Source organism: Cucurbita pepo, chromosome LG02, assembly GCF_002806865.2.
Source record: "Cucurbita pepo subsp. pepo cultivar mu-cu-16 chromosome LG02, ASM280686v2, whole genome shotgun sequence".
Lineage (NCBI taxonomy): Eukaryota > Viridiplantae > Streptophyta > Magnoliopsida > Cucurbitales > Cucurbitaceae > Cucurbita > Cucurbita pepo.
This window is the reverse complement of record NC_036639.1, coordinates 12139799-12161006: the sequence shown is the minus strand read 5'-3', so window position 1 is coordinate 12161006 and position 21208 is coordinate 12139799. Positions and strand designations below refer to the sequence as shown.

The 21208-nt window shown below is 38.4% G+C and overlaps 5 protein-coding genes across 9 annotated transcripts; 4 read left to right on the top strand and 1 right to left on the bottom strand.

Annotated features, from left to right (window-relative positions):
- Positions 1-75: 75 nt before the first annotated feature.
- On the bottom strand, positions 76-1774 carry LOC111788901 (biogenesis of lysosome-related organelles complex 1 subunit 2). The gene is made up of 2 exons (XM_023669473.1): positions 1508-1774; positions 76-411 (listed from the first exon to the last, which is right to left on the bottom strand). Exons 1-2 carry the CDS (start codon positions 1610-1612, stop codon positions 145-147), a joined length of 372 nt encoding a protein of 123 aa, XP_023525241.1. The 5' UTR covers positions 1613-1774; the 3' UTR covers positions 76-144.
- A 248-nt stretch (positions 1775-2022) lies between these two features.
- LOC111788742 (WPP domain-interacting tail-anchored protein 1-like) lies at positions 2023-8746 on the top strand. Of its 5 annotated transcripts, none has more exons than XM_023669214.1 (6): positions 2023-2105; positions 5241-5803; positions 5990-6972; positions 7436-7642; positions 7731-7799; positions 8460-8746. In XM_023669214.1, the coding sequence occupies exons 2-6, from the start codon at positions 5272-5274 to the stop codon at positions 8463-8465; spliced, it is 1797 nt and encodes a 598-aa protein (XP_023524982.1). In that variant the 5' UTR covers positions 2023-2105; positions 5241-5271; the 3' UTR covers positions 8466-8746. The 5 variants fall into 5 exon arrangements, with proteins under 5 accessions (XP_023524982.1, XP_023524981.1, XP_023524977.1 ...); XM_023669213.1 differs by lacking the exon at positions 8460-8746 and adding an exon at positions 7978-8300; XM_023669209.1 differs by lacking the exon at positions 8460-8746 and having other exon boundaries at positions 7731-8300.
- Positions 8747-10416: 1670 nt separating this feature from the next.
- Positions 10417-14128, top strand: LOC111787634 (probable galacturonosyltransferase 9). Its single transcript, XM_023667654.1, is given in 4 exon segments — positions 10417-10849; positions 11028-12215; positions 13446-13469; positions 13471-14128. Coding segments are annotated over 4 exon segments (1632 nt in total). The 5' UTR covers positions 10417-10681; the 3' UTR covers positions 13723-14128.
- Positions 14129-15035: 907 nt separating this feature from the next.
- On the top strand, positions 15036-16734 carry LOC111787567 (6-phosphogluconate dehydrogenase, decarboxylating 1-like). Its single transcript, XM_023667577.1, has one exon. It carries the CDS (start codon positions 15173-15175, stop codon positions 16625-16627), a length of 1455 nt encoding a protein of 484 aa, XP_023523345.1. The 5' UTR covers positions 15036-15172; the 3' UTR covers positions 16628-16734.
- A 783-nt stretch (positions 16735-17517) lies between these two features.
- On the top strand, positions 17518-17895 carry LOC111788487 (protein GLUTAMINE DUMPER 6-like). The gene has a single exon (XM_023668824.1). The coding sequence runs from the start codon at positions 17518-17520 to the stop codon at positions 17893-17895; it is 378 nt and encodes a 125-aa protein (XP_023524592.1).
- Positions 17896-21208: the final 3313 nt, after the last annotated feature.

The window sequence follows — 21208 nt, the reverse complement described above, 5'->3', positions numbered from 1 at the left end:
AGAAAACAAAGATGTCAACTCTTTAGCACCATCAACTGCCAGTGAATGAGATATTGTAAAAGATTCAACACCAGGAGCAATATAGAAGCAAATATATTCTGAAAGGAACCATTCTGAATTTTGAACACAAACAAAGGAATTCATTCATGTAGCCGAGTTTTGACAAACGGACAACACTTTAGATTCCAGCATGGAAATATGCTTATCAAGCATTGAAATTACAGCTTCAAATTCAGTCACCTGATTTTCTATTTTCTCAATCTGGTTAATGTATTCATCAAAGCCACCACTCTTTGCCTTCAATTGCTCCACAAAAACCCTCATTCCAGAAGCCACATTGCCAAGACCTTTATACTCTTCTGCCACCCTGAGATTCATTTTCTCTAAAAGTGCCAGCTGATTACTTGATCCCTATGTAATAAAATAACATACCCACCATCAGTAATCTACCAAAAATTGATTCCCACATCTTAGATTCATCGACTAAACCAAACCTTAAGTTTTATCATTGTTAAAGATCAAATGAAATTTTGATAGAACATTAGAAATAAATTTCTAGAGGAGAAGAAGATAGTCAAAAAGTGAAATAGGTCATTCAAGGTCAGATAGATAGCAGGGGAAATGGGTTGATGGTTTTGTCAATCGTCTTTCTGTTCAGGATTGTTGTTGAGAATTGTTGGGAGGGAGTCCCACATTGGCCAATTTAGGAAATGATCACGGATTTATAAGTAAGTAATACATCTTCATTGATATGAGGCCTTTGGGGAAGCCCAAAGCAAAACCATGAAAGCTTATGGTCAAAGTGGACAATATCATACCATTGTGGAGAGTTGTTATTCCTAACATGCTATTAGAGTCATGCCTTTAATTTAACCATGTCAATAGAATCCTTAAGAGTCTAACAAAGAAATTGCTAGCCTCGAAGGTGTAGTCAAAAGTGACTCATGTGTCGAACAAAGGGTGTATTTTGTTTGAGGGCTCCACAGAAAAGAGTTGAGCCTCGTTCAAGGGGAGGCTGTTCGAGGACTACATAGACCTTAGGGGAGGCTCTATGGTATACTTTGTTCGATAGGAGGATTGTTGGGAGCGAGTCCCACATTGGCTAATTTAGGGGATGATCATAGGTAAGGAATACGTCTCCATTGGTATAGGCCTTTTGGGGAAACTTAAAGTAAAGCAATGAGAGCTTCTGCTCAAAGTGGACAATATCATACCATTCTGGAGGGTCGTGATTCCTACCACTTTCAACTACTTAACTCCAAATCCAACAACAGTCAAAAGGCACCTCAGAACCTCAAACATGGTCGATTAATTTCCCAGACGTCAATATTATTCGATGAAAACGCTCAACCAAATAGTTATAAGAACCAATTCAATGAAATAATTCAACACAGTGAACAACCAATATCGCCAGAGAGCAGAATCAATGAAGCACAGAGACCCACAAAAGGAAAATTAACGATATAGCAAGACGGAAACTAAGAGAATTAGGGCTTTGGAAGCTTACAAGAAGATCCGATTTGATCATTTCGGATACACTGGTGAAGAATTCGTTGAGCGACTCGGCGAGCTCATCACTGTTCGGCAATTGTTGCTCCTCTTTCTCGGCCATGAAATAAGATCACAACGGTGACGCTTACAAAATACGGTACCTCAGGCCGCAAAACCTTCCCGGGAATTGAAATCACTCGCCGTCGCCTCGTCAGAACAAAGAACTGCTACGAGATTTTTGCGAAAAAAACTTATAATTTAACCAAATTTCTAATAATCTTCTTATCAATATTTTAAATTTAATTATAAATTTAGCCCTTAATTTCACTTTAATCTCGATTCTTTCTTTTACTTCATTTTATTAATATAAAATTTTCATTTCCGCAACCCCCCAACCGAGCCGACAACCAAAACCCACGTGTCGCAATCTAATAGGCTGTGAGAAGAAAGTCCTTCCCGAAATGCCACGTCGGAATGACCTGTCATTCTAATAATATTTTTCATTAAAAATTCGTTTTTAAGTTGTGATTTGTTTCCCCTTCATCTCCTGTTAAATCCCTCTGGTCCCTTAACACAATTCTTCTTACCATTGAAAATCTCGGGGTTTCACAGAGGTATTTGCCTGTTAATTTGCGTTTTTTTTATCCTTTCGTTCTTTCTTCCCATTCATCTTCAAGTTTCTTGCGTCTTATCTTTTACTGCTTTCGAATTTTTCTCGTTAGTTCTATCGAGAAAGTGACTGAAATGTTACGATGTGTGCTTGTTGTCTCCCCTGCTTTCTTTACATGCTCATGGGGTTATGGTTTCTGATTGCCTGGGCTTTATCGAAGAGATTTTTTGCGGGAAATTATGATCTGGGTCGTTAGAGATTTGATGATCATATGTGGGTTTTGGCGAGAATTTGCACGACAAATCTAAATTTGGATGATACTGGTCGGGTTTCAATGTTTGTTCATTGAGGATTCTATATGAGCATTTGATAGTTTCTTTTGGGTCTTTTTGTGATTTTTCTGTGCAGATTAATGTTATGGGTCGTCATTTATAGTCGAACTTGAACGTCCTTACTAATATAGGAAATGTTATTGGAACTAATGTTCACACTATTCATTTCTAGGGTAGTTTTGGGAAGGGTATCTTATTTTTTAAGCAAATGCACTTATCCGCACACCCAATCATTGAAAAGAACAAGGTTAGAGTGAATTATATTTAGTTTTGGGTTGAAATGTTCTTCCATCCTCAAGCGAACAGGAAAGAACTGTGAAAATAACTAACCCTTTGTTTAGGGAGACATGGATTAGAGGGCTTCTAGTAGGGAAGGAGTTATATTTAAAAATGATTTGGAGAAGGATTATAATCACGTTTATTTAGAGAAGAACTTGTGGAAACAGGGTTTTGGGATTAAATGTCATGGGTTGGGAATTGTTTTCAGTTGTAGGATAATTTTCTTTTAAGAGGTACTCGGCAAGATTATGCCTGTTCTTCAATCCTTTTCCTCGTGGTTGTGGACATTCTTACTAGACGAGCATCTACAGGAGTGGACAGAATCCAAGGTTTTTCAGGTAGGGAGCGACACATTTCACCTCGTAACTTCTAACTTGTAAATATTATCATCCTTGCTTTTGGGGGGGGAAGATTCTTTTGTTAATTTCAATAAAGTTTTCCTAGTCTTTGTGCCCAACTCCAATCCTTGGCTTGATAGGAAGAATTGTTTAGAGTTGGTATTAACTGCATCAGGCGAAAGCTTGATATCTGGGCTCATTTGGTAGGGTGTGAAGTCTTTACATTGAATAGCTTACTTCTATCTTTATTCTTTAGTTGGGGAAAACCCTTGGTAAGTTTGAGTGCTTTGGATTTGAATGCTTTGGACATGCTTAAACAAAGTAACTTCAGTTTTCTAAGCAAAAGAGGATCAACAATAAGTTGAAGAGCATTATCCTTTAACTCACCCACTGTGTTTTGAATAGAGAAAGATGCTTGAACCAACACTTTAACAAATGAGAGTAAACAATAAAGATATGAAAAAGGGAAGTCATGACTTTATGCTTATTTGTCTGACGAACAGATGCCTACATATGAAGTATTTAAAGCCACATTTTATAGGTTAGGTGTTGAATTTCAAACTGAATTCAATATCTTGTTAAATAAGTGATAGCAAGGACTAAAATAATTTATAATATGCACTCTGTTTTGCGATGAAACAAAATATTTGAAAGTTGGGGCACACTGTGCCAAATATCTATTTCAAAGGAGGAGGCCCAAGATATTCGTCTTGTAATGTTCGTCCATCTATAACATACGTATGTGTCACATGGTAGCTCGCTTAGGCAAAAGGGCTTAGGGGTGGTGGAGAGCTGACATAGTACATTTTGAGGCATATTTAGACTGGTAGGAGTATGCATGATTTTGGCAAATGATTATATAGCCTTGTGGATCGCGTGTCAGGTGTCTGATTAACACCAAATTTAGCTCGCATTCGTATTTCTATAGATGGACTCAACTCCAAAGTCGCATGACAAAACTCATATTAGAACCCCGACTTTCAAGGTAAAGGCTCAAGGCCCTACTCGACCCTTATTGAGCCTGTCTCCGACGTCGACATGGTTGCCTTTGTCTTGCTTATGTCTTAGCTTGGCTTCAATGCACACTTCATATGGTGCGTTGGATGATGCACTGTCTTCCTCGATCGCATTATGACACTTATCTTGTTTTGGCTCTCATGTGGCTGTTTAGGCGCCACTTTTGTGTTACTACCTTGTCTTGTCTGCACGTGGGATCACAACCTACTATCTTCTTAGTATGGTTGTGACAATGGACACTTTCCCATACTCTAGTACCTAACCCAAAAGAATCCTACCAAAGAAAAGATAGCTCCATGTCCATATACCCACCACACATTCTAACCAACTTTCGAAGACTCCATTACCCTTTCTATCTCTCCTATAGTACCCATTCTTTACCTGGGGTTAACATTATGAATCATGATCGTAATGCAGACCATGATTACTATTTGAATTCAATTTGGAGGCAGTATGTTACAGCACCCAAACAATTTCAATCTCAGTTTTCTTATCAATTGTGTACAAAATAATATTTCTCCTTCGCACAGTCATCTGTACCGCCAAACATAATTATTTCTCGAACATTATGTTGTAGGCTTGTAGCTTGTTAGACAGAGAGAAAATTTTCATTGAATTTCTTTATTGGTTCCCTGATAGTTTGTTCTGTTGTGAGTAGTTCTTACACAGAAGTTTTTTCTCCATTTTGACCGGAGGACAGAAAAAAAAGTCTAAAAAAACTTGTTTGTAAGTATTGCACTATCAATATATGTGACTGCATCATATAACAGATGTGTAGTAGTTGGCATTCTCGGTCTGCTTTATCATTGAGGATATGGTTAGTTACTTTTAGTTTAATTTTAAATTTCTTGGAATAGATAACCAAACACTTCGTAGGTTAACTCCAGCGGATCACCTCCCTGTCTTGTTTAATTTAGGGGAGGTATTTATTGAAAGGTTGATACGCCCAAATGGGTGAGTGAATGATGATCTACCTTCGACTACATTGATCTTTTAAGTGATTTCAGTCCTCCATTTGGTTTGTTCACTTTATTCAATATTGGAGAGAGTGGCATTACTTTTTACATTTGAATCTTTTGTGCAAGTTGTTTTACTGGTCTTACATTCAATACTCGTACACAGGCACAATTTTGTTGCTCTTGGGTCTTCTTTTTAATACTGTTGGCTATCCAGGTTGCGAACTACAGGACAGCAGGACTCTTAAATGGATACTGATGCTGCATCTGAAGCAAGCACATCTGTCATTTGTGATAACGTTAGTGCTCTGGGGGCAGATGAACATGACAGTAATTCACGGGCTAGTGGAGATGCAGCAAGTGGCAGTGAAGTAATAACCAGGTTGGAATTGGGTTTGGCACGTGCATCAGAAAAGCTAGTTAACTTAAGTGTTCTCATGATGCATATTGCTACAAGGGAAAGTGAATTTGAAGCTTTGGCGTCTGAGAATGAACATATGTTTGATGATTCTATCGAAAGAGCATCGGAAATTGATCTCCTAGCTGGATTTTTAGATTCAGAGGTGGACGAAGTGGATGGTTTCTTGGCTAGGATCCAAACTGATATTTTCCATGCTCCCGAACTGATATCGTTCTGTAAAACCTCCAAAGAAACTTCCATGTACCTGGAAGAAAAGTTGCAAGATTCTGAAGAATCCTTAAAACAATCACATGAACTGATCTCTGATATTAGAATTCAGTCAGCAAAGTTACAGAAGAACTTGCGTTATTATTATAATGGTAAGTATACAACCTGTTCGAATATATCATCACAACTAAACCACCATGCTAATACAACTTTTTGTGATGTCCCCCCATCCCCTGCAAAAAGAAAAAAAGAAACATTGATTTCCGTACTGCACCAAAAATTTTGAGGATATTCTCAGCTTACCTAAATCTATGCAATTAACATGTGAATATCGACAGGAAATGACGGTAGGGGCACAGACTCACCAGACAATAATCATTTGGTGGAGAGGAACCCTGTAATAGACATGCGAACAGCTGAACATCAGATACACATTCTAAGGATGCTGGAGAAATCGCTGGCTAGAGAGATGGATCTTGAAAAGAAGCTTATTGAAACAAGTCAAATCGATGATGAATTGCAACTGAGGCTACATTCTTCACAACAAGATGTTTATGCTTTGGAGGAAGAATTAGAAGATATTTGTGGGAGGGGTTTTGAGGCAGAAAATTTATCAGAGGTCCTCGTAGGTATGTCGAAAGAATTACTTGGTCGGCTTCAGCTTCTACAGTTAAATGTAAATGGTTCAATGCAGAGGGAGGCTGAGTTGAAATCAAAATTTGAAGGCTTCATGGAACAACTGAAAGCTAAAGATTGTGAACTGCTTAATTACAAGAACATCAATGCCGAGCTGAAGAGCACTTTACATTCTCAAGCTAATGACTTGAATTCCAAATTGAGAGAAGCTGAAGAAAAATTGATTGTTGCCAATTTTGAGACTGCCACCTTGAAGGAGAAGCTACACGAGAAACAGATCAAGGAATCTGAGGAAATTGAAGCACTTAAAAGACAGTTAAGGGAATCAGAATTGCAACTTCAGCAGGCTGTGGCTTCTGCTGAAGCTAGTCATGAGAAGCAAAGCATGCTCTATGCTACAATAAACGATATGGAAAATTTGATCAGGGATTTGAAATTGAAGGCTGTGAAAGCGGACAGTAGAGCGGATCATGCAGAGGAAAACTGCATCCTATTGTCTGAATCTTATGCAGAACTTAATGAGGAACTGAGGCTTGTTCGTGGTAAGCTTGGTTGCTTGGAGACATCTTTACAGCAGGCAGAGTATAGGAAGAAGGCTTCAGCAAAAGACATTGATGTGCGCACTAAAGTTATAACAAATCTGGCTATGCAATTGGCTATTGAGAGAGATCGTCTTCATAAGCAGGTAGAACTCAGATTTCACCTTGATGTCGTCTAAGTACTTGAGTATGCCCTTCTTAATGTTGTTTTTGTTTTAATGACTAGAGTTTTTACTTTATTTGATTTTTCAAAAAAACTGTGTTCGTGGGGCAATGAATTGGGTTAAAACGGACGATCCACTTCTATATTGATCTTGTCCAAACACGGAAGGACAATCTTGTGAGATCTCACGAGAGGGGAACGAAACATTCCTCATAAGGATGTGGAATCCTCTTCTAACAGATGCGTTTTAAAACCGTGAGACTGACGGCGATACGTAGTGGACTAAAGCGGACAATATCTACTAGCGGTGGGCTTAGACGGTTAAAGAAGAAGAAGATCAAAATAGCCGTGTGCTAACTTTACATCCTAGTATAAACTGGTCTCTTTTGAGCTTCCAGACAATTCCATCTGGCTTTCCAACATACTATACCGTTCTTTTTTTGCAGCTTTCTTTTTTAGCAATGGAAAACAAATTGTTGACCACAAAGTTGCAGCAAGCAAATCAGGATTCGGTCGTTACAGATCACAGTAACGCCGTTGAAACTAAAGGAACTGCATCCAAGCAAGATTTTTCTACTGCTACTGCTACCACTACTACTTGTGCAAGAGAAATCGAGGTAGACGAGACGATGTTCTCTGCTGCTGGTCGTGAGGTAATATTCGTTGACTTATTGGATGTGGAGACCATCTTGTTCATTTCTGCTTAGCATAATAGACTTCCAAATCTTTGGAAAATCTCAGGGTGATGTCTCTGATGCGGGTATTTCTGCTGCCACTGGATCCGACATGGAGACCACGAGAAGAATTGATGTAGGTGTTTTGAGCTCAAAGCATATATTTCTAGTACTGCCCCTTTTAATCATAATTACTGCAGTTTTCTTGTCTACACTTCAAGATTAGAAACTTTACTGAACTAAAAACAGCCTCATTGGTTAAGAATAGGGTCATTTCAATCTGTATCCTGAAGCACTAAAGAACTTATTAACAGGGAGAATGGCCAAATTTTGGTGGCTGTATAGAACTTCGTAACGTCCTTGGTTGAAACGGCCTTCGAGTTTCGTCGACCTTTGATATAAAGATGAGATGAGAACTGACTGAGAATGAGGAAGTAGTGTGCTGCTAGGCTAACCATATGATACTTACATGGATTGATGAATGGAGGAAAAGGAAGCAGTTGCCGTAAACTTGATTGCTATGCTAGTTTTGATCTCACTCATTTGTTTTTCTTTCTTCTTTCACCGCTTCTCCTCTCTGGAAACTGGAAAAAAGACTGTTCAGTACTCAATATAATAACAGTTCTTTTACTTCTAACTGCTGTTTTGGATCCATTACATTGAGTGTCGATTTTGCTCGTTCCCTACCGAGCATTCTTTCGGTCTTCTTTCGTGCCATGGAGTGAATTGTTTGTTCTTAGGAGAAGAGTTTATTAAGTTTAGGCAATCAATTGATGGGGTGTAGATGTCTGTGCAGGTTTAATGAATGGTATGCAAAAACTGTATATCTAGTAGAAAGTTTCTTGAACATCTAATATCGAGTTCGATGTTCGTTCGTTCGTTCAATGTCAAATGTCAAGATGAAGACCAAGGTGATTCAATCAAGTATCAAGATGATCTACTTCAGAGCATGTAGTGGAAAACGAAGCTCTTAACACCTCTATTTTGAGCAATCACACACAAACTCTTGTAACTTCGAATGTTAAAATCTTGGGAATCAATATGAAATATTTGAGCTGATCTACATAGCTCCTTATGCACTAATTGTTGGTTCTTCCATTAATGATGAAGCAAATGAAAAGAGGGGCATAAAACAGTTGAAAGAGAGAGAGATGTTGGTAGGCAAAATATAAGAAGATAAGAAGAAGAGTAGGACAAAGAACAAGTAGCAAAGGAATGTCTATGCAAAAGGGTGCATATAAATCACAACCATTATACATCACCATGATTATGATCATACTTGTTTCGTTTCTTTAATTTAAAAAACGGAATAAGTTAACAATAGTCTTTGATTACTCGACTGAACGTAATTATGTTGGTAACTGATTGACAAAAATTGGTTCCTCTGTTGTTGATCTAATTAACTATTTTCTTTGGTTCTCAAATTCTACACTTGCTCCGTAAACTACACTCACGGTCTCACGACTCTTATCTCAACTTGTGGTACATACCCATTTTTTCACCCTTTTGAAATAAGTTTTATAAAATTCTTATCGCACTTTATTCACTTTTTTTAGTTATGTTTTGTCATTCTTTTAGGATGTAATAAAATATTGATTCACTCTTCGTATTGATATCGAAATATATATATGTTTTGAAATTAGACTAATCTTTGAATGAGATTTCCGAAAAGTTTGCGAAATTTTTAAGGGATCATCCAATCTAACATTGTTCTAAGTCGGACATGCTTAAATTTATTGTTTCTATAATTGAGTAAAATGTACACTTTGTCCGTACACACGTACCAATAGTTTTTTTTTCAAGTTTTTTTAACAATACATTCGTATCTTTTAGACTACTCAATCCAAACCATAAAAATTGGATTAAATTTTTGAAAATCTGACAATCTTGGTTTATTTGCGGGTGAACATTTCTTTTTTATCTGATCCACCCGACTCATTTCTCCAGCTGATTAAAAGTGTTTATGGGTTGGATTGGATCGAGCTATAAGCCATTCTCACCACTAAAACAAGATATCTCCTCCCCCACTCAGTTGAGTGGTTAAGAGCTCCATTTTTGTCCCCTTTCCTCTGACTCAGTTGAGTGGTTAAGAGCTCCATTTTTGTCCCCTTTCCTCTGATGGGGTTGCCATAATGTGACTTTGATGCACCCACCAGCCTCAGTTTTTGGCCACAATGGCCTAATTTTGCTTGTTTTAGCTCTCTCTCTCTCTATGCAGTCCTATATATATGAACCCTCTGTTAGCAACCTCCCCAAGTTCCTCTTGAACTTCCAAGAGCCTGCCTGCCTTCCTGCCTGCAAGGTTTCAAAAAGCTCTGCCATGCAGCCTAGTGAAAGTTCAAGCCACCATTACCTTCATTCATCCACCCCTTCTCTATATTCTTCACAATTCAACATGTCCCACAACACCATAACCACAAACATGATGCATCTCAATCAGTTTTGTATGAATCCACTGTCGTTAAGCACTAACTCAACGTCCAATGAGGCAGAAGTCCAACAACTAAGCCTCATCAATGAGAGAAAACAGAGGAGGATGATATCTAACAGAGAATCCGCACGCCGTTCACGAATGCGCAAGCAAAAGCACTTGGATGAGCTGTGGTCTCAGGCCCTTTGGCTCCGGAATCAAAACCACCACCTAATATGTAAGTTGAACCAAGCCAATGAATGTCATGATCGAGCTCTACACGACAATGCTCAGCTTAAGAAGGAAGCATCTGAACTTCGTCAGATGCTTCATAATCCTTGAACGACATCTCCTCCAAGTGGTTCCTTGCAGAGAAGCTGTCGGACACATCAGGCTTAAACCCACTTTGTATTAGCTTTCAATCTTAGCTCATGCGGTAGTGAGAGGCCCAAACATGAGTAAAATGAGTAATAAAAGAAACAAAACAGGCCCAAACACGACCGGCTACTTCCAATTCTCTGGGGGAAACAACAATTTCAGATCTCGTTTTCCTTTTTCTGTTTATGCTTCGTTCACTAACAGATTCAAACACTTGAGCTGCTACAACAATGCCAGTTCCCATCCGGGGAGGCCGAGGAGCGTCAAATTCCGGCGGGTTCAACCTCCGGAGCTTCTTCTCTCACCGGATCTTCATTTCCGCTCTGTTTTCGCTTCTTTTCATTGCCACAGTTTCAGTCATCTTCTCCAGGAATCCCTCCACGCCACACCACGATTCTGTAATTCCATCCACCCCTTTTCTTTTTCTTGTCTAATTTGCTTGTTTTTTTTGCTTTAATCGAGTGGAAATCAACTTGGGAATGTGTTGAACTGGATTTAGTGCAAACCCATTTCATAAATTTGATTGCTTATGTGACCCAATTCGTAATATCTCGATCGAACTAATGTTCTTAGCAGGCCCTTCCTACTACTGGAAATGCATATCTCCGACGAACATTTCTGACTCTGAGTTCTAATCCATTCAAAATTCGATTAGATTTGATATATAAGCAAGCGAGTGATCACATCACCCTTGTTAATGCTTATGCTGCATATGCAAGGAAGCTCAAGCTAGAGATGTCTAAGCAATTGAAAATGTTTGATGATTTAGCTCAAAATTTATCAGATATTCAGACGAAACCGAGTTACCGTGGGGCTTTGTTCGATTCGACCAGTCCGGTGGATGAAGATGTGTTGAGACAATTTGAGAAGGAGGTTAAGGATAAGGTGAAGACTGCAAGGATGATGCTTGTGGAGTCAAAGGAGAATTACGATAATCAGTTGAAAATCCAGAAGTTAAAAGACACCATTTTTGCAGTTAATGAGTTGCTTATCAAAGCAAAGAAGAATGGTGCATTTGCAAGCTCAATTGCTGCAAGATCAATACCAAAAAGCTTGCATTGCTTGTCAATGAGGCTTGTGGAGGAGAAGATTTCGCACCCGGAGAAGTATACAGACGATGAACCGAAGGCCGAGTTTGATAATCCAAGTCTATACCATTATGCAATTTTCTCGGATAATATCATTGCGGTATCTGTCGTTGTAAGATCCGTGGTGAAGAACGCCGAAGAACCATGGAAACATGTTTTTCATATTGTTACTGACAGGATGAATCTTGCAGCAATGAAGGTTTGGTTTAAGATGAGGCCTATGGAAAGAGGAGCTCATATTGAAATAAAGGCTGTGGGAGATTTTAGGTTCTTGAACTCATCATATGTGCCATTGTTAAAGCAACAGGACTTGCCTTCCTCCGAGAATCGAGGAGACAAGCCGAAGGACACGTTTGTGCTGAATCATGTTCGGTTTTATTTGGCTGACATGTTTCCTAAGTTGAAGAAAATTGTGTTCTTGGAAGATGATGTGGTTGTTCAAAAGGACATAACAGGATTGTGGAAGATTGATTTGGAGGGGAGGGTGAATGGTGCTGTTGAGGTTTGCTTTGGTTCCTTTCATCGGTTGGGTCATTATTTGAACTTCTCACACCCTTTAATTAAGGAGAAGTTGAACCCCAAGGCATGTGCTTGGTCTTTTGGGATGAATGTTCTTGATCTTGATGCTTGGAGAAGTGAGAAATGCACGGAAGAGTACAATTATTGGCAGAACTTGGTTAGTATCTGTTCTAGAACAAAAAATTTTAGCTGCCATTTAAACCATGAGATTCCTCATTGCTTGCTTGTTTATCGTTGAGATACCACATCGGTTGGAGAGGGGAACGAAGCATTCCTTATAAGATTGTGGAAACCTCACCTTAGTAGACGTGTTTGAGAACCGTGAGGCTAATGGTAATACGTAACGGGCCAAAGTGGACAATATCTGCTAGCGATGGGATTGGACTGTTATCAATGGTATTAGAGCTAGACACTGGGTGGTGTGCCAGTGAAGACGCTGGACCCTAAGGGGGTGGATTGTGAGATCGCACGTCAGTTGGGGAGGGGAACAAAGCATTCGTAATAAGGGTGTGGAAACTTCTCCTTAACATACGCGTTTTAAAACCTTGAGGGAAAACTCAAAAGGGAAAACCCAATGAGGACAATATCTGCTAGGGATGGGTTTGGTCGGTTGCAAATAGTATTAGAGTCAAACATCGGGCGGTGTGCCAGCGAGGATGTTGGGCCCCCAAGGGGTGAATTGTGAGATACCACATCAGTTGGAGAGGGGAGCAAAAAATTCCTTATAAGGGTGTGGAAACTCTCCTTAGTAGACGCGTTTTATAACTATGAGGTTGATGGCGATGCGTACCGAGCCAAAGCGGACAATATCTGCTAACGGTGAGATTGGACTGTTGCGAATGGTATCAGAGGCAGATTCCGGGTGGTGTGCCAGCGAGGACGCTGGTCCCCAAAGGGGGTGGATTGTGAGATCCCATATTGTGAGATCCCATATCGATTGGAGAGGGAAACGAAACATTCCTTGTAAGGGTGTGGAAACTTTTCCCTAGTAGATGCGTTTTAAAACCATGATGCTGACAACGATATGTAACAAGCCAAAGCGGACAAGCTAGCGATGGGCTTGGACTGTTACAAATGGTATTAGAGTCAGACACTGGGCGGTGTGTTAGCGAGGACGCTAGCTCCCCAAAAGAGGTGGATTGTGAGATCCCACATTGGTTGGAGAGGGGAACAAAGCACTCCTTACAAGGGTGTGGAAACCTCTCCTTAGTAGGCGCGTTTTAAAAATGTGACGCTGACAACAATATGTAATAGATCAAAGCAGACAGTATATGCTAGTAGTGGGCTTGTATTGTTACACTTATCTATGTCGGGAAATAATATTAGCTTTTTCCTTTTGATTTAGTTGGAGAACTTACTAAATTTTCCCGTGAACTTTTGATATTAGAACGAGGACGGGTCGTTATGGAGCGGGGGGAACTCTTCCACCTGGTCTAATCACCTTCTACTCAAAAACAAAGCCACTGGACAGATCTTGGCATGTGCTTGGGCTTGGTTACAATCCTAGTATAAGCATGGATGCTATCAACAATGCTGCAGTCATCCATTACAATGGTAACATGAAACCGTGGCTGGACATTGCCATGAACCAGTACAAAGGTTTTTGGACTAAATATGTGGACACTGAAATGGAGTTCGTGCAGATGTGCAATTTTGGGTTATAGATGAGCTTGTAGCTGCTCTGTCGCCCCTCGAGAGCTCATGCTGAAAGTAGACAATATCATGATATCATTATAGAGGTTGTGGTTTCTAACATAGTATCAGAGTCATGTTCTTATCTTAACTTAGTCATGTCAATAGAATTCTCGAGTGTCAAACAAAAAAGTTGTGATCCTCGAAGGTGTACTCAAAGTGACTCAAGTGTTGAACAAATGGTGTACTATGTTCGAGAGCTCCAGAGAGAGGAATCAAGTCTTGATTAAGGAAAAGTTGTTCGAGGGCTCTAAAGAGGAAGTCTCGGGAGAGGTTCTATGGTGTAGTCCCTCGGGTGCTTTCAAGCCTTTTGGCTCAATAGGCTCTTTATTTGGGCTCAACCTTGCCCGAGATTACGTATGAATATTTGTTTGGCCTCCCAATGGTTCATTATACATTTAAGTATGATCTCAACGTCTAAAATCACCCATAACAAAGGTAAAATATGGTACAAATTACATAATAACATCGTCTATCTCCCTCTCTCTCGTTCAACAATTAAACGTATAGCCCTAAAATAATGATATAAATTAGACTAGGATAGATTTATCCCATTTTATTAGAAATTTGAAGAATAAAAGGTCACACTAATCACAGTTCAAAAAGTTAAAAAGGTTAAAAGGTCACATGGATCACAATACTCATTTTATTAACTTTCATCTTCATTCCAACTTAATCACAGTTCAAAAAGTTTAAAATGTTACACTAATCAATGGTTTTGATTTTACCACGTCAACAGTTTTTCGTGAGATATGACGTAACTTACCAAAATGGCCCGCCAACTCATAATATTCCAACATCTTTTGATTAGAATGTTTGTTTAAGATAGTTAAGAATAAAATGTACAAAAATAGAATGCGTAAAAAAATAAGATGCTTGAGAATCAAATAATAAAATGCGTACAAAAATAAGATGCTTGAGAATCAAATAACTGTGTTTAATATTAAACTAGAATACTCTTGTAGTTTTATATAAATAATATGTGCAAATACTTTTAACCAATTAAACTTAATTTTACCTAATTAATGGTTGGAAATTATTTTATTTTTATTAATTCAAGTTATTGAAATAATATTAACTAAATAAAATTTAATTAAATTCTCTAAGCTTTAAATTTTAAGAAAATCGATAATTTAGAATTATAGAATTAATTTTATAATTTAACTTAACATAATTTATGAAATCAAAATAAAACTAATAAATAATAAATTAGAGATAAAAGAACATAATTTTATATATTGCTAATATCAGTGAAGATGAAAACTTTCATCCCAATTTTATATTTTATTCTTAAATTTTTATTTTTTTCTAGTGTAATAATATTTTCATATCTAGACAGAAGTTGCAGCTACAGTTTCATTATAAAAAGAGCACAACTAAGCTCCATGTTCAGAAAAAAAAAAACACGACACAGGCAAGAAAATGGCGGCTACTTCTACACGAATAGGCGTTGCTGGTCTGGCCGTAATGGGCAAAAACATGGCTCTCAATATAGCAGAAAAAGGCTTCCCTGTTTCCGTATACAATCGAACCGCTTCCAAGGTCGATGACACCGTTCAACGAGCCAAAGCGGAAGGAAACCTCCCCGTCTACGGCTTCCACGATCCCAAATCCTTTATCAATTCCATTCAAAAGCCCCGCGTTGTGTTGATCCTTGTGAAGGCAGGGGCACCCGTTGATGACACCATAAACACCCTCTCACCCTTCATGGAAACAGGGGATTGCATAATCGATGGCGGTAATGAGTGGTATGAGACCACCGAGAGAAGGCAAAAGGCCATGGCTGAATTGGGTCTTCTTTACCTTGGAATGGGCGTGTCAGGCGGCGAAGAGGGTGCCCGGAATGGCCCCTCATTGATGCCTGGAGGCTCAATCGATGCTTACAAGAACATCGAGGACATTCTTCTTAATGTAGCAGCGCAAGTTTCTGATAGCGGCCCCTGCGTGACATATGTCGGGGAAGGAGGGTCGGGGCATTTCGTTAAGATGGTTCATAACGCGGTTGAGTATGGTGATATGCAGCTGATTACTGAGGCGTCCGATGTACTGAAATCAGCTGGAAAGTTGTCGAATGAGGAAATTCATGAAGTTTTCTCTGAATGGAACAGAGGGGAGCTTCGAAGCTATTTAATTGAAATCACTGCGCATATTTTTGAGGTTAAGGATGACAAGGGAAAAGGGTATTTGGTCGACAAGGTTTTGGACAAGACAAGCTTGAAGGACAACGGGAGGTGGTTTGTGCAGCAAGCGGCAGAGCTCTCTGTTTCAGCGCCGACCATTGCTGCTTCTCTTGATGCAAGATATCTATGTGGGTTGAAAGGGGAAAGGGTGGAAGCTGCAAAAGTTTACCAATCAGCTGAATTCGGGGGAGAGGTAAACAAGGAGAAGCTGATCAACGATGTCAAACAAGCTCTTTATGCATCGAAGATCTGTAACTACGCTCAGGGGATGAACTTGATTCCGGCTAAGAGTGCCGAGAAAGGGTGGAGCTTGAAGCCAGGGGAGATTGCGCGGATTTGGAAAGCTGGGTGCGTTGTTCAGGGCGTGTTCTTGGAGAGAGTGAGGAAGGCGTATGATAGAAACCCAGATCTTGTGAACCTTTTGGTGGATCCGGAGTTTGCTAAGGAGATGATGCAGCGACAATCGGCTTTGCGGCGAGTGGTTTGCGTAGCGATTAACTGTGGCGTTAGCACGCCGGGGATGTCTGCTAGCCTTGCTTATTTCGATAGCTATCGAAGGGAGAGAGTGGCTACGAGCTTGGTTCAAGCTCAACTTGACTACTTTGGTGCTCACACTTATGAAAGGATTGACATGGAGGGATCGTTTCATACTGATTGGATCAAGATTGTTAAACGAATGAACGAACCAACGAATTAATGAACGAATGTTTTGTGGTTTTCTTATAAAATCCTTTAACTTTTGTGAAGTTGGTTTGTGGTAAAATTGGATGACATGAAATTTGGGTTAATTAAATAAAATCTACTCGAGTCTAAAAGTATTAGATTTCACGTCCTTAGAGAGGGAAAGAAAACATACGTTATAAGGATGTGAAAACATCTCTCTAGTAGATGCATTTTGAAACCATGAGGTTGATATTTGTATGTCACAGGCCAAAGCGGACAATTTATACTAGCGGTGGGCTTAGGCTGTTACCGATGGTATTAGAGCCATACATCGAGCGATGTGCCAGCGAGGATGCTGGCTCCCAGGAGTAGATTGTTAAATTCCACATTGGTTGGAGAGGGAAAAGACCTTGAGGCTGAGCAGTGTGCCAACGAGGACGCTGGCTTCCAATGAGGGTGGATGGTTAGATCCAACCTTCGTTGGAGAGGAAAAAGATCATGAGGTTGGGCGATGTGCCAGTGAACGGTGGCTCCCAAGGGGTGGATTGTTAGATTGTTAGATCCCACATTAGTTATAGAGGAAAAAGACCATGAGGCTGGGCGATGTGCCAAAGCGAGGACACTAACCGGTAAAGAGGTGGATTGTTAGATCCCAGATAAGACAGTGAAATGGCCATGGGCTAAAGTTGACGGTGGGTAAGCCATTAAAACCTATAATTTAATATATAAAAAATTAATGAAAAAAAAGGAAATACCCAAGGAGGGCATTAGTAGCAGCACGAAAAGAATCCACCTTCCCACTGAAGGAGGGCATTTTAGTAAACTCACATAACCTTGAAAATCACAAAAAAGCCCTTTACAAAAAATCACTTATAAATTCCACATCCCATTAGGCCAATTTTCACACACCCCAGAAAGAACCAAATGAGGCGCCTAGCCACCGCTGCACCACCACCCACCGCCGCCAACCTCCACCTATGGAACTCCCCAATTCCCTACCTCTTCGGCGGCCTATTTCTCACCATGCTTCTCATCGCCGTAGCTCTCATCATCCTCGCATGCTCCTTCCGTAAACGCTTCTTCACCGGCCACTCTTCACCCGGCAGCCAGAAGGACCCACCAGTCACCGGCTCCGCCGCCATGGAGCTCGTAATGGAGCCAAAGATTTTGGTCATCATGGCCGGAAACAACACACCCACGTTCTTGGCTATGCCTGCAGCCGCCGCTCTCGGCAACGTCCCACGGCGGTGCAGTTGCACGGCAATCCAACAAGATGACAAACAGAATCACTCAGCTGCTTGAAATTTCCATTAATTACATGCTTAATTAACTATGACTTTGTTTTTGTCTTGGAATTTTGTCCCGAATATGTAAATCAATTAAATGAGTGTTGTTGAATCCGACGACGTTTCAATGAAAGTATGAACACCTCAAATTATTAGTTTCATCCTTCATCTTTCTTGTGTTCCTCTGCTTTTCATCTTAATTTTAAACTTGCTTTTAACTTTTAAGTAATGAATTATTTGATCGATTTATCTCTAATTTACCGATCGATGAACATGATGGAGTCTTCTCTGTCTCCGTCCTTAAATTTTATTTAAATTTTAAATAATTTCTAAAAATTCAAATTTTAATATTTGGTTTAGATTAAAATTATATTTTAGTTTTTTTTTTTTCATCATATAATAATTACAAGAGTAAAAAAGAGAAAATAAAATATTGGTAGTGGAAGATGTGGATGCGGCGGTTTGGAAATGCAAAAAGAGTTACAATGATGATAAAATAGAAAATAGACGGTCATGTTCTTTGGAATATTCTTGCTGCTTTTACTCTGATCTTATATCGGTTGGAGATGCGTTTTAAAACTGTGAGACTGATGACTATATGTAACAGGTTAAAGTGGACAATATTTGCTAATTGTGAGTTTTTACTGCTACAAATGATATCAGCCAAACTCCAGACAGTGTAACATTGTAGACGTTCTTAAGGGGGTGGATTGTGAGATCTCACGTTGTTGGAGAGATAAACAAAGCATTCCTTAGATGGGTGTGAAAATTTCTCAGACAGTGTACCATTGTAGACGTTCCCAGCGGGTGGATTGTGAGATCCCACATTGTTGGAGAGATAAACAAACCATTCCTTAGATGGGTGTGAAAATTTCTCCTTAACAGATCCCTAACAGTGGACTTGAGCTGTAATCTAATAATATTATGTACTTCTTTTGGTGGGTGAAAAAATTTTGAAAATCAAAACATTAGGTTAATTTATTAGGTCGAGATTTACTAGTAAAATTAAAATTTTAAAAGCATAATTCTAACCTGTCCTATATATAATTTAAGGGTAACGTATTATTATTTATATCTTTAACGAACTTTATAATATACAAATACGTAGCATGTCAGTTGGATTTTTGTTCGTAGAATAACTTAATTTGGTTGTATTCGAGTTGAATAGGTACATTGAACATAGTCATTCATCTTTTTGTCATATGTAATTTAATATCACTTTAAGAATAAGGTCCAATTCAATGGTACATGTTTTACGACATGAAAGCTCTTTCTTCTATAAACAGAATAACATAGAGACCATTATTCTTTACTTAATGACTTAAATATGAGCATAACAAAGTATTTAAACATACCATTATAATGCTATAATACAAATAATTTCGATTATAACAAAGTATTACTCCGCTCATGATCGATATAACATGTTGGAAGTATTATCTTAGTTATCGAATTTACGGGTGTACACGGGTTGAGTTGAGTTAGACCGGAAGATCTTTTGAACTAACCCAAAATTTTGGGTTGGTTGGGTTGATGACCCGAACAATACCAATAGAATTTACGACCCCACCTTCTATTTTCGAGTTGGGTTGGATTGGATTGTATTGTCGGATTGTTTTTTTAACTATTTTACCAAAAAAAAAAAAAAAAAGTCACGATACATGTTATATTAATAACTAAAATCTCGTAAGTCTCAAATATCAAATATTCATTAGTCACACACCATCACTAGAATGGATTACAAACGCCAAATATTCTTAATTTTTATAATAATTTTAAAAGTAGGGTATGGTAGGGTCGAATTGTAACCCTATTTTTCGGGTTTCCAACTAAAAAAATGTCAACCCATTGACCGACCGGATTTTTTTTATTGTTAAAAATAATTAAAATAAAAATGTGTGTAGTAGATTTGTCAACCCCTCATTTCCTTTAGTGCAAAGAAAAAATGATCCATAAAACCTACCGACAAAATAATGCTTTCTTCCTTGTACTTCACTATATCATGTTATGTTTTTTTCAAATTCCATTTACTCAATTGACTATCATCATTGAAAATTTAATAATTTCTTTTTTTAACTTCAATTTTTTTAAAAATTTGGTTAAATAATAATATTAATCCTCGGGATTTCGGTGTTTGTCAAGTCCTTCAACTTTTAAAAAATGTCAACAATAATGTTAAACCAGATATCAACAACCGCGAAAGTTGACCATTTTAAACGTCGTTATAAACCAAATTTACAACCAAACAAAATCATTATAACACGTAAAACATGATACCCTCCTATCAAAACCGTTTTATAGATCAATGAGCTAAAACAAGAAGATGCTATAATCGATGGGCTAATAAGATGTTGTAATCAATGTGGTAATGATATGATATAAGTTTATCAATGAGCAAAAGAAAAGATATCAACTTGGATTTAGCATCATTATTGAAAGCTATGTAGAGGGGAAATGATGTGGAAATGCACTTTGATTTTGACTACTTTGCCACATTATTAAAACAATCAAACATAACCCATTACTATTTATTATTTCTTCCCACTAATGCCAATGCCAATGGCTGTAAATATCCCATATAAGTTCGTGATCGAGCCGCGAAGTACGTCACTATCGAAGATATTTAGCCTTTCGTTACGGTTTACCATATTTATCATATTTGACTCTTGATCATAGACTAATATCATCGTGTATACATTTATTGTTCTCTTTATTTCATTTGTATTCTATTTGATTTTTTAAATGATTATAAATAGAGAACTTTCACCACCATTTAGCTGTGGTGGTTTTATTGGAAGTAGTGATATGAACCACGATCAAGGAATTTCCATACCTTAAGGTCCAATTACAAGGACGAGAGTCAAGAACCTACAACAAACCTTGTACACTTATATTCAAGCTATGGTGAGATCGTCAAAGAAAATTCTAAAAGACGTTAAAGACTTCCCTTATATGTTGTGCAAAGTTGAGCTTCAAGAAAGAGATGCATTAAATGTATTTTAAGTTACATTAAATGAACTCAGTTAAATTTATGAAACTAGTCGAAAGATGACTAATAAGCGGATTTCATTCATTGCACTATTTAATTATAATTTAAATATTTGTTTGTCATATTTAAACTAGTTTTTAACATAGGAGTTAAAGGTTATATTGTAACCCACGTACGTTACCATATTCCACAATTAACTAGTCATTTTATGGTTCGTGAAATTTAACCAAATTATAGGGACGAGAATCAAAATTCAGAGCTAATGAGAAACAAATCAACTACAACATGGCTCTTGAGAAGTGGTTTTACCATAAGTTGTTGATATATCTCGTGAGTTTGG